Source organism: Mchenga conophoros, linkage group LG22, assembly GCF_057382185.1.
Source record: "Mchenga conophoros isolate Kocher_MC1m ecotype Shallow Benthic linkage group LG22, M_conophoros_male_GT1.1, whole genome shotgun sequence".
NCBI classification, from domain to species: Eukaryota; Metazoa; Chordata; class Actinopteri; order Cichliformes; family Cichlidae; genus Mchenga; species Mchenga conophoros.
In genome coordinates, this window is record NC_140546.1 from 28,128,462 (window position 1) to 28,142,290 (window position 13,829).

Below are 13,829 nucleotides of genomic sequence, written 5' to 3' on the forward strand. Positions count from 1 at the left end.
AATAAAAGTCATCACGTTGTTAGTGTGAACTATCGCATAAACTACCTGCAAAAATTGGAAGTGATGTCATTTTTCGTGGGAAAAGTAGTTTTGTTTTCCCTACAGGGTCTTTCAAAGATTTACTGGCGTTTTTGAAAGTCATGTTTGACTTTATGCTTTGACTTTATGTTTGTATAGTTTCTGGGATGCTTAGAGCTTAAATTGCACTGTTGGAAATAGTTTATTTTGATGCACATGTTGTTTTGTTGCAAATTGTGCACAACAATATTTTTTTTCATTTTTCCTGCAGCTTATAAAAGTCTAAAAAATCTCAAAACGTAAGACACTCGAAATAAATTTCCTGTGTTTAGAAACTATTTTGTGCAACTTTTTTGCATTTACAATTTTGAGGAAAAACTAGAAATATGTGTAAAAAACAAAACAAAACAAAACATGATTTTTTTTGTAGTTTATTGCATTTTTTTCAATTTGTGGAGTTACTATGGACTTAATGAATACATATTATTAAAACTTGGGATATAGCAGTTGTATTGATGTATAGCAACTTGAAATGCTCCAAAAAATGTAAAAATGTAAACTATAAGGTCTGGCGGACTTGGTGGTCTTAAGTGTGCACCCCTGGCTCAATTTCATGAAAAGTGTTTTTCCTAAATCTCTACCACAAAGATCCTAAATAGTACATCGATACATGTTTTAATAACAAAATGACACTAGTATGAAATAGGTGTCTCATAGTGGAGCACCTATAGAGACTATCAGAGGATCTGTAGCTTTCCTAAGCATTACGGGGCTTTGTGGGTGTTTTTTTTTTTTGTTTATTTGTTTGTCTGCTTAGCTTTCTGACTCCCAATTTCACTGTTCTGCTTCACTCTTTCCACTCATAGCGCCATTTTCTGCCACAGCAGGCATCTGTTTTCTAACAAAAAAATCTCTCATATCCCTCTACGCACTACCTGCTGAGCAGCAAAATGGTAGATAGACACACTTAGCGATTAGTCAGTTTTAGCAGCTGAAAAGGCCAGATATTATTTTAGAGGCACTAAAAAAAGTAAAATTAGCTGACTTAATTATTTATTAATCAACTGCATTGGAGAAGCAACCGAACACTAATGAATTTGACTTGTGCATCTTTTTAATCTGCTAGTAGATCAGGTGATGCAGCTACATGTGATGCGATGCAGCATTTGCATAGTCTAATGAAAGCACGCATTGTTGGCACATTTCACTCAGTATGTGGTGCTAATCAGCGCATCTTGGAAGTGTCAGCGTAGAAACACAGTAATTACTCTGTTGTTGTCAGCGGTCTCCAGGTTGTCTGCCTGGCTCTCGACTCTCACCTGTAGAATTCATTACCTGGAGCCGTCAGCTGCACTCAGAGTTGTATTGTTTGCAGGGTGTTTAGGCTCTGCCAGTGTCGCATTCATGACCAGCTGCTGTTGGTTTGCAGATTTCCCATTTGTACGCAGCAAGCACTGTGTGACTTTGTAAGTGGTAAAATCTGCATTGTCTTTTGGCTCCAGTAAACAAGCCCCAGCTCCTCTGTCCCCGCCAGCCGAGCAGTTCACACACCACCTCCAGAGATACAAAGAGCAGCAAACAGCGAGACCAATCTGCGCCCTCCTAATCATCTACACTGGCTGCACTTCACTCCTCTTGGGTGTGCAATATCATCTGTGGTCAGAGTAGCTCCAAGTTGCAATATCAGAAAAAAAAGAATAAAAGGCAGAAAGCAAATGGAGATCTGAAAGACCAAATTCAGAGTCCAAATTGAAAATCTTGAATGACCTTCTGCAGGTGTCCTGGAGGAGGGAGGGTTAATGAAGATCCTCCTCGGGCTTGCTCTCATCAATCACACAGTCAAAATGACGAGAAAGCAGGCTATAAACCGGCATTCACAGCGAGTCTACGTGGAGGCACAAGGAGGCAGAAAATGTTAGATAACAATTTGATTAAAATGCATCAGGTTTTGCTTGGCCTTTTTCAAGAAATGATGGTGTTGTCATTGTGTGGAATAGGCCTGCCTGAGTTGTACAAAGAGTTATTGATGGCAGCAGAGGGATGCTAACCAAAAATGACAGAGACAAACATAAAGATAAAAGCACCCCGCTATCGCTCCTTCTTTTCTTGCCGTACTCTCTCGCTCGTCCCTTCCACTTTCAGCTCCTCTCGTGTTTTTCTTGGTGTAAGTGTGATAAAAGCGGCCAGACCTATGACTCAGGTTTCCACCCCACATTCTGATATGAATTCAGGGAACCGAGGCCGTCCCCTAATCTCTTAATGCATGTTCCCTTGCCCTTGGCAGGGTCAGGGGAGAAATAGATGGAGCCTTATCAGCTTCTATGGATTTACGGAGAATTTCTCTGCATTGGGTGTTGTTTTTTTTTGTTGTTTTTTTTTACAGAAGCTTGTCTGTGCTTATACACTGTGTCTCTATTGATGTCTGTGTCCTCAAGGATGTTGAGTAAGGTTATCTGAGATTTTAATATCTTCATGAGTTTTATCAAATTTCTAATTACTGCATCAATCATGCTGACCTACTCCATCAACCTAAATTGAAAAGAGGTGCGATGAATGCTTTTGAGAAATTTGTGCTAGTGTACTAACCTTCAGGAGCTTGCTTCCTTTACTGCTGATATTTTATTAGGTCTTTAAAGGTTGCTGACCCCTGCCTTAGGCAGTATCATAAGAAGGCAGAGCATAGATTTGAACTACTATGCAAATGACAAATGCAAATGACTTCTATTCAAGAAGACATATAACGACTTACAGACCTGGATGGCCTCAAATTTTCTGCTTCTAAATTCAGATTTACGCTGAGTGTTTCTTCTTCAGTCACCTTTTTTTCCCCTCACTATGTGTTTATACACCATTCTGCTTTTGATTATTATTTACTATTACTCTCTGGCTGTCTTCCATGTTTTTGTCCTGTTTTCCTCCACTCACTCTAACCGGTCGTGGGCGATGGCCGCCCCTCCCTGAGTCTGGTTCTACTGGAGGTTTCTTCCTCTTAAAAGGGAGTTTTTTCTTCGCACTGTCACCAAAGCGCTTGCTTAACGGGTGGTCATATGATTTTTGGGGTTTTCTCTGTTTTCTTTATATTATTGTAGGGTCTTTACCTTACACTAAAAGTGCCTTGAGGCCACTTAGGTTTTGATTTTATTGCTATATAAATAAAGTGAATTGAACTGAACTGAATTTAAAATCTCTTTGGAACTCATATTGAGAGCACACTGAACAGCTATGAAATGCAAATTCAGTGCTTGACATAAACAGCAGATACACTATATTACCAAAAGTAATTGTTTGTCTGCTTTCAGACACCTATGAACTTGAGTGACATCAGATTCTAAAGTGTTTAATAATTTTAATATATGTGAGTTCAGTCTTTGCAGCTACAACAGCTTACACTTCTCTGGGAAGGCTCACGACTGGACTTGTTGCACTGGTAGCATCCTGTCACAGTATCACGATGGAATTCACCAGCTCCTGGGTGACTTTTTCTTTCACAAATGTTTGTAGAAGTAGTCTGCATGCCTAGGCTTAAACCTGTGTCCATGGAGGTGATTGAAACACCTGAATTTAACCATTTAGATGGGTGAGTGAATACCTTTTGCAATATAGTGTATTTTATCTGCTTAATTTGTCATGAAATAACAAGGCAACCGGTTTTACTGAACCGTGAAACTATTTCTCAGATAACTGTCCAAATATAGTCTCTGAAAGTGTTGGAATGTGTATAGATTTGGTCATAATTCTCTAACAATGAATGCAATGCCTTTGTTAACCCACTCAAATTAAAGTCTTCACTTAAATCATACCTTTATTGTTTGATTTAAAGTGCACTGTGGTGGAGCACAAAGGCAAAATTTAAAAAAATATATATTTCTTTGTCCAAAAACTAAGACCTAACCTAGTTTGTTCAGGTTGAAGGACTTATTGTGTCCTTCACTCTTTTAACCACCAGATGGCTTCAGTACAATCAAATGGAGGCTGGAGCTTCAGTAACAAAGGAGACAAGTTGCTTAAAGATATTTCCGTAAAATGAGAGACAGAGCGTTGCTTGTAGCTGCTTCCTATGTAATTTCCGAGCGCCCACACTTCCCAGTGCAATCCTGTCATAAGGACAGTTGGAGACTTGCCCTCCAACAATGACAGGCTCCAGCTCTCATAGCTGAAGAAAAAGCAATTTAGCCAAAGAGCCCCGCCTGGAGAACTCGCACATCAAAGCAGCAGCAGCGGCGAGGGCTTAGCCAGAGCCTGCCCGGCCTTCGCCTGCAAGCAGGTGAAGCAGAATAGAATTTCAGTGTCGTCCAAGAATACCATGAGTTCTCAAAGGAGAGCAGCTGCTTGTTATCACAGGATATTTCTGGCAGTTTGACGTCTTATCCGTGCTCTGGGGGCAGAGAAGAGGAGCCAAGGGAGGGAATGTACATTGGTCGACAATGCTTTGTGACATGCATGTTAAATCTCAAAGATATCCAGGTTGTCCATGCATCTGTCTCACCCTTTGACCTGTTTCATTTTTATATTTCTCGAAAGAAAGCAGCTGATAAATGGAATTAAAAGCCCCTGACTGAGCAGGCTGAGCACACTCAAGGCTACGCATTATATCAGACTCCTGGTAATATGATTTTGAATTCCAAATGATGCCACTGTATCATGGGTGAGACATGGAAAATTACTTGATAACACAAACTACACTTAGTGTAATTGAGTTCATTTCACATTTGCCTTTGCCTAAATAAATAACTGCACTCAGTCGAAGATTTCTTCATTCAGAGCGCATTAAAGTGTAAATAGATTGTCTCTACTTTATCAGCACACTGCATTCTAAAGTCTGAAAGAATACCTACTGCATTCTGAAAAATGTCTCCTTTTTTAATGGAATGGAGTCCGTTCATGACGTGCCAATGATGTGATTTTGTTTTGTTTTTTTACCTTAAAACAGATGGTGAATGTTATCTGAATATATGAACCACCTTGTCGTTTGTTCTTTTTTTAATACTGCATGTATTTGGGGAAATTAAAATATAGATCTGGCTTAAAATATAAAAGAATAAGAATGTAAGCTGGCAAAAGAAAGTAGAAGGACTGCTGAAAAGTTAAAAGAAGAAGCCACTTTTCTCAAGGGAAGGTCAGTGTGACTAGGCCCCAGGTCTGCTTCTGATGCTGTAAACTATGTGTGTTTCAGCGAGGAGTGTGTGTGCTGATATGTGTCCTACACGTCAGCGTGCAAATATTACAGCCATCTCTCCGGTTTAAGCATTCCCTCGGTTGCCATTATGGCCTAATAACTATGTCAGTATGATTAATGGCAGGAGGCAGGCCTCTGATTGCACTCTCCCTAAACTACAGTACCTAAGCAACTACACTACCCATGTGCTTGTCTTCCCTGGCCATGTCAAGTAGCATCACCCGCCACAAGGTGCCATATGTGAAGGTTATCCGTTCAATTAGCATGCTTTCACCCTCCTGTGGGCGACATCAAAGAGTCCATCTGATGTTGATGATGACTGAAAGATTAGAAATTAAAGAGGAAACTATTTGATCTTTAAAGCCACTTTTAGCACTGCAAGGTAGCAATTCTTACTTTCTGCATTATCTGTATGTGTCTTTTTTCGCTTTGTCTTCCTATCTTTTCAACATTTCTTTAATAAAACATCATTTTGAAAGTCAATGTAGTCATTAATGGTTTAAAAAACTTATAATTAGTGATAATTTATCTACACACACACACATCTATATATATTAGGGGTGCAACGATATTCGTATCGATATTGAACCGTTCGATACAGTGCTTTCGGTTCGGTACGCATATGTATCGAACAATACAACATTTGTAATTTATTTTATCAACTTTCCTTCTGACGATGCTGTCTGTGTTGAGCGCTCAGTGAATCTGCGTTCGACTACTCCGCCTAGGCTGCACTGTCGAGCGCAGATATTGCAAGCCCTGTATCTGATTGAGGAATCACTCATCTTTGGAAAAGAGAGTTTATTACAGAGAAATGTCTCTTTCCAAAATAAAAGCTATACTATCCGCTTCTTCTGGGCTATATTCTCAGCAGCATAAGGAGAATCATGTGCTAACAGCTGTCTAAATGACTCGGCTAAAGTTAGTAGCATGCTTGCTTGTTGTTTTGGTCTTTGCACTAGGATGATGTCGGCGTAAATGTGCAGTCATATTCGTTGTGTTCCCACTAGTGCTTTCAGGTTAATCTCGTTGAAATGACCTTAACGCCACAACACGGCAAATCTCCCGCCGATCGCCCCGTGCATGGGGCTAGACGGCCAACACGTTAACGAGCTAACTGCGCTAACACACTAGCTCCCACCCATGTAATTGAGCATTGCATGGCACATCCAACATACTGTTTTACTTTAGTCCATGACTCGCTTACCTTCAGGGTCATACGTCACATGAAAACCAAAATAATTCCAAACGCCAGATCTGAATGAGGGTGGGGGAGGTCCATGTTGCAAGGAGAGCTTAACTTCTGTCTTGCTAGCTTGCCCTGCGCTCTTCCTTCTGACTATGCTGTCTGTGTTGAGCGCTCAGTGGATCTGCGCTGGACAGTGCAGCCTAGGCGGAGTAGTCGAACGCAGATTCACTGAGCGCTCAACACAGACAGCATCGTCAGAAGGAAAGTTGATAATATAAATTACAAATGTTGTATTGTTCGATACATATGCGTACCGAACCGAAAGCACTGTATCGAACGGTTCAATATCGATACGAATATCGTTGCACCCCTAGTATATATATATATATATATATATATATATATATATATATATATATATATATATATATATATACATACATATGTATATGTATGTATATATATATATATATATATATGTACTTTTCTTTGAAGATCACTCCAGTTTCCTCATCTAAACCAGCATGTTTAAGAATGTCCTCACAGCTTTTCATGGGACTCTAGGGGCTATTCTAAAAGTTTTTTTAAAGAATGTCTGATTTGAATATTTTCAAGATCTTGACAGAAACATCACAACCTGCTGATAGCTCTTTTCTGCTCTTTTCTATCATTTTTTCCCCACTGATTGACACACCTCATCTCCTAAGCAAGACCTTCCCAAAGTGTGGGGCCTGCCCCCTAGGGGGGGCGCAAAGCCATTGCAGGGGGGCGCGGTATGAAAAGGGAAAAAAAACAAAAACAATGCTTGGACACTGCTAGCACGGGGCGCCTACACAAACGCAAAGCAGGAGATGAAGCATCGCTGAATATGTTTCCAAACCAACATCATTCTAAGCCAAAGACTAGAAAATATGGTGAAGCATATCTTCCCTTTGGCTTCACCTGCACAAGTGCCGAGGTAGGTCTCCCCTGCATAATTGGCTTTCCCTGCGTCAGGAGCAGCGCTGGGCTCTTCATATCACAGACAAACAGTATCCCACATTCTTGATTTTTAGTTCACAAACACTTGTTGTAATGACTAACTACTCCTGACATTTTGGAGATGTTAGCTCTTTATACAGTACAGTTACAGTGGGATACAAATAACATCAGGCTGATCCTGCCACGATTTGTTCCCCCTGTCTAAATCACGGACAAACAGTATCCCACAGCTGTTCATGTTTTTAAACCCATTTTGCACCGAGAGACATTTTTTGAAAAATGTATTGATAGCAATGTTGAATATTATTACACAGGAAAAAAACAACTACACGTAAAATAATCACACCGTGACGCCTCTGCCTTTGTAAATAGAGGGACAGTAACTGCGTGTTTATATGTAAGCCTGTAAATACTACAGATAGAGACAAAATACTGGTAATCTGACTATCTGCCATTCTGCAATTCATCTAATGTAAACAATAACTTGCTGCACAGCGTGACGTGAAAAAAGGCACATACCTTTGACATTGGCGCGAACATTTTTCTTGTAAAACAAAGGGGGCCTAGCAAAAAAAGTTTGGGAACCACTGTCCTAAGCTGTACATTTCCATTTAGATTATTTGATCTCCTGCTGAATTCATAAGTCTGCTCACTTTCAAAAAACAAACATAAAAATGTAATTTTAGGTTAGTTTCATTTTAATGGAAATAGAAAAAAATATCAACCAAAGATCTGGAAAAACAAGTTAGATAAAAGTTGATTGGCACGCCAGTGAGCGGAATAAGTATTTTATGTGTGTAAAGTACAGCTGTCCACAGAATCAATGTCTTCCAGCATCTCCACCGCCATTGGCAAGACCAAAGAGCTGTCAAATGATGTCAGGGACAAGATGATAGATCGGTGTAAAGCTGAAAAGGATTACAAAGCCATTCTTGATCTGGAGCATGAAAGGAAAGAAAGAAAGGTGGTGGATGAGCCTGAAACTACATGAGAAAAGCTTGTTAATGATCTGAAGGCAGTTGGGGGGACAGTCACTAAGAACACCACTGGTAACACGCTACGCCATAATGGTTTTAAATCTTGCAAGGTCCCTCTGCTTAAGAAGGCACATGTAGAGGCCCATCTTACGTTTTTCCCTCTAAATGATTCTGAGGAGGATTGGTAGAAAGTTCTGGGGTCAGATTTAAAATTAAGCTATCTTGCATCAACTGGGCCCGCCATGTTTGGTAAAAGAGAAATGCAGAGTATGACCCAATGAACATCGGCCCCACAATCAAGTATGAAACATTATGCTTTGGGGTTGCTTTTCTGCTAGAGGAACAGATTAACCGCCACAAAAAATAGAGACTGTTCTTTGTACGTCAGCAAACTTCGAAACAGAGGATCAAATAATTATATTTCCCACTGTACTGTATAGCTGTCATTCTTTTCTTCAGATTCTAGGTTTCTCTGTATCTCCAACGATTTTCCACCAGTGAAAGAGCTTGGTATTGTTTTTCATGGTGATAGTATAATAATAAGTAATTCATGAAATAAGATTCTAAGCGAGATATTCTAAGTGCACTGACCTTGGGACCTATAATTTCAACTGATTTAAAAATATGATATTACAATATCAAAACAAACAAATTTATTTAACATTAGTTATTAAGTATCTGTTTATATGTTAGAAATGCAGATACTGATACATATATCAGCCCAATAATAAACTGGCAAGGTTCTAGAAGTAATACAAAAACAAGTTCAGCTCAACAATTCTGATAAAAGAAGAGCTTTAGAAATTACTCAAGACATCTAAAAGCAACATTGCAAACTGCTTATGACTGATTTTTTGTGTAATTTGAACATTTATTGAGCCCAAATGCCACTGCCTATCCATCTTATAATCAGCTCTTACAGGATGAACAGCTTTTTAGAGGGTCTTAAACTACCGCTGCAGCTCAAACATGAAATGGGTTTTATGCATACCAAGAATGACCAAATATTTCAAAATTTCAATTTACTGATTTTAAATTCCATGGTTACCTGTTTACAGAACATGTTTATAAAACCACTCTTGCCACATAAGCTAGACCTTCCTGTATCTATATACTCCATATCCACACTCATCCCTAAATGTTATTTTAATTACTTTCTTTCAATGGAAATTTCAAACTCAAAGCTATTTGTCCTCCATATAATATTTCATCATCATTCATTCTAAAGTGAGTTTTTGACTGTTTTTGTTTTGATATATAGGGTTGGGCTTGTTAAAAAATGTTGGCCGTAGAAGTATTAAGATGTCATGTTGAAATGTTGCTGTTTTTGAATACTGAATAGGCATCTGCTTGTGGCAGAAAACACGGGTAAAAAAATAAATAAATAAAGATTGTATTTTCCATTCCATTTTCTCCCACTTTAAACTGACTTTATACTGTTTTGAAGGCCACAGTCAAAGGCAAGCCTCACCCTTTATTTTCCCCACTGTATAATGTGATGCTCTTCTCATGGCCAGGGAATCTCTGGTGTGCTGCCGGGATGAGAGAGCCAGCAGTGACTCTGTGAACCTCAGTCCAAAATGAAAGTCCAATCTGACATCCACTCTGTCCTTTTGAACACACCAGATCTGAGACAGTGCTGCAAAACTGATGGCCCTGTGAAAGCTGGTAGCAGAGACAGACCAAATACAGACAAATAGCCAGAGAGGATTTCACAGATATTCCTAGTAACAACCTTGAACCTGTCAACTTTAGCTCTCAGGTTCTTTTTTGGCAGTTTAAAAATAAGAAGAAGGCAGACATTCTTCAGCGGTTCAAAACTAACATATCTAGGGTTGACATATCTATCCGTGGCTGAGGTGTTACAGGTGAAGCCCAAAGACTTGGATCTTGTTATTTTTTTATATTTCAGGTTAGTTAGCTCAATATGGCAGGTGAAAATGCTGAAATGGCTGCTGTTTGTAAAGTGGGTGTAGGTGTAGCTGCCACTTGTTTAGAAGATGAATCTGCTTGGCAAGGTCGTTTAGTTTTATCAGCGCTAAACTTTCAAACTTCCCTTTCTCTGTCCAAGTGCTCTCGGTAGGCTCCCTGCGAGACTCTGCCGATAGTAAATGAAAACTATGAGTGCAGTCTTTTGTGATACCGAGAACTAAAGTTAAGAGAAAATAGGCTATTCTCTAATCAGTGTTAATTTTCTTTTTTTCATACCAGGGTCCTTCATGATGGTGAATTCTTCGCAGCATTATGGTGGCCAAAGGGCTCAGCTCCTTCTGCTCCCGCTCAGTGAGAACGACACTCATTGCATCCAGTTCAGCTACTTCCTATACAGCCGTGATGGCCACAGCCCCGGGGACCTCCAAGTCTATGTCCGGGTAAACTCGGGTCCCAAGGGCAGTGCAGTTTGGAATATCTCAGGCTCCCAGGGTCGCCAGTGGCACCAGGTGGAGCTTGCTGTGAGCACTTTCTGGCCCAGTGAATACCAGGTAAGAAACTGGTAACAAACACATAAACACATGAGGTTTCAGTAGTTATGTTGTTAAATACAACAATGAGCCAAAGAGTCCTGACAGCTGTCAGCTGAGGTGAATTATGTTTGGATATTTTATAAATTTATATAAGATGGTAGCTAACTGGAAATTTCTAATATTCAATCTTGTAAAAATTCTTGGTGATTCTACCCACTAATTTCCTAATTAGTGAAATGGGAGAAGAAAAAAGAGATTCGCTGACTACTTTAAAATGCGAAAGCATTCAGAAAGCTTGGCCACAGTTTTTTTTGCTGTGGTTAAACATGTTTCATAAATGGCAAATATATTGTGGCTGATGTCCGTCCAGGTAAATGGCCTGTATTTGTATAGCACTTTACTTGGTCCTAAAGACCCCAAAGCACTTTACACTATACACAATCATCCACACATCCACACATTGGTGATGGCAAGCTACATTGTAGCTACAGCCGCCCTGGGGCGCACTGACAGAGGCGAGGCTGCCGGACACTGGCGCCACCGGGCCCTCTGACCACCACCAGTAGGCAACGGGTGAAGTGTCTTGCCCAAGGACACAACGACCGAGACTGTCGGAGCCGGGGCTTGAACCGGCAACCTTCCGATTACAAGACAAACGCCCAACTCACGCCACGATCGCCCCCAGGTATTGCCTGGACGCTTTTTGCTGCTTTGTCTTCCGTTCTCTGTAAAAAGCCGGTGTGCTCTGGCTTTCTTATGTTTTCCAAGTATGTTCTGGGACTTCACTGCCCTTCCATGAACAAAGTACTTTTGTAGTTAAAAATACTTCTGAACCGAGCTGGTTTGAGGTGCAGTCTTCTGTTCTGTCTTGCTTGTTTACAACTTCCCATCAAAGAGAGAGGAGAGCTGTTGCTTTTTTCTTTTTCTTTTTCATATTCTCGTATTTCTGGTAGTGTTTAACTGTCAGGTTGACTAAACATGAACAACCCCACCTGTGAACGTCAGCTTTGATAACAAAGGACATTTTTCATGGTCAGACAACTGAATATGAGCAAAACTGCAGGACTTGTGGTATGATGTGGTGAGTGCCAACCACTAGTGGTGATGATTACAGTTATTACGATGATGATGATGATGATGATGATGAGATATTGTCTTGTCTGGGCCAGGGAAGACTGGGCACAAGAAACAAAAATATTTAAGCACAACTAAATAATAAATATGTAACGTACAGTACATACATGTACCATACATTTAACATACCATTACAGCAACAAAATAGTACAATATGCAATCATATTCATTTACATTTTATTTGGGATTATTTTATGAACTACAACTACACAAGACTCCTTCAGTCTATCATATTCATCGTATCCTGTTGAACAGTTACAGTTTGTATTCCCTGTTCTAGATCATATCTGGAATGAGGAAATTCATACGTCCGCATATGTCATATGCAACCACAGTCAGCCATATGCAACCATGGAAGGCTGATTAATGCAGTTTGTCAAGGGGCTGCTCAGCTACAGTCTTGGTGAGATGTTTTACGGCAGAACAGTTCTGACATTAATGGCTGAGTCGCAAAACAGTAAAAATAGAACTCGTGACTAGAAAATATCAGTGGTTGCCCAGTCATTGCAAATAGTCGCAATCACCAATTTCAATAACACACAATACTGAAATCCCCCTCCCACTCATGCTATTTAGCTAAATGTGCCATATAACCTCAGTATTTAATATAAGTATGTCAATTATAATGGAAAAAAAACAACAACAAATAAATATTCTACTATAGTAGATTCCTACATGACAAATTTAGAAAACAGTCTGCTTTCGTGTCAGACTGTGCATCACCCACATCTGCAGATCTTTGTAGAGATCAGCAGCATACAGTTGATATGTGAAAATGACCCAGGTCTGTTACATGTTCTATTGCAGGTTCTAATTTGTAGGCAAAGTTCATCCAGTTCATTTCTACTTCACTTCTATATGAACTTTTTGGCTTAATGAAAAGTTTGAATGGAATAAATTTTGCTCATGCAGAAAACAGAATTAAACTCTAATCTATAGTTTTTCCCTAATTCATTCTAAACATGGTGGAAAATGAGCAAAAATCAGCATTTGGATGAATTTCAGCACACCCTGTATCTTTATCTTCTCGGTGGCTCCATTGCTACCCCTTGTACTTTTAAAGCTCCCTGTTCTGTTAAACCAAAAGTCCTTCCACATTTGATCTTTGAGAAGTACACAAAACTGCAGGGAGCCGAATCTAGCAAGTGGTCCAAGTGGTGAGAAGAGATTATGTTTGTGTGTCCAGAAATCTCTCGTGTTTTCAATGCATTTAGAATCAGCATCGGATGGCACTATCACGCACTTCAAATTGCTTGCCCCAAATGACACAGGAAAAACCTTAATTTTGAAAGTTACAACCAGGGTTGAAAAATGCACACGGCACAGCTGATACATGTTGGGAAAAAAACACAAAGGCAAACATGGCCTTTGCCTGACTCCTCCATTGATGCTGTGCCTTCCCTAAAACTGCTGAAGATTGCTTAGCTGTGGAAAGAGCCCCAGCTCTCATTAGCAGTGGCGATTCTCCATACTAAATTTGAGTTGGTTTAAAAGAGTATTCTTTCTGATTTGAGGTTAAATGACAGTAAACAGTGTAACTGGTCAGAATTGGACTTCCATCTAAAATTAGCTTCTCCATCAACTCATCATCGGTTTTGCTACAATGAAAAAGTTTAGCTTGTTTTACAGATGTGAATTCCCTTATTTGTGATGTTACTTACTTACCTGCACCAATCAGAATTCATTAATCTCTTGAATTAAATACGATGACTGCGTCTCTTGTCCTAGTATGCCTGGCTGCTCTCAATCAAAAATCTCTTATCACGAAGCAGAAGCAGGTGAACATAATGGCTTTAAACATAAAGTCATATTTGCAGGAGCGATAATTCATTTGATCTTAGTAATATGTGACTATAAAAAAGATGATTTGTATTCCTGCCGTATTCTGC

At 39.7% G+C, this 13,829-nt stretch overlaps 1 protein-coding gene across 6 annotated transcripts in view; it reads left to right on the forward strand.

The window, feature by feature from the left end:
- LOC146549654 (receptor-type tyrosine-protein phosphatase U-like) overlaps positions 1-13,829 on the forward strand; it is a 260,100-nt gene that overhangs the window by 120,328 nt on the left and 125,943 nt on the right. For all 6 annotated transcript variants that reach the window (XM_085262642.1, XM_085262637.1, XM_085262638.1 and 3 more), the window contains exon 3: positions 10,553-10,824. In XM_085262642.1, the coding sequence (XP_085118768.1) occupies positions 10,553-10,824 (272 nt within the window). The remainder of the gene's footprint in view (positions 1-10,552; positions 10,825-13,829) is intronic.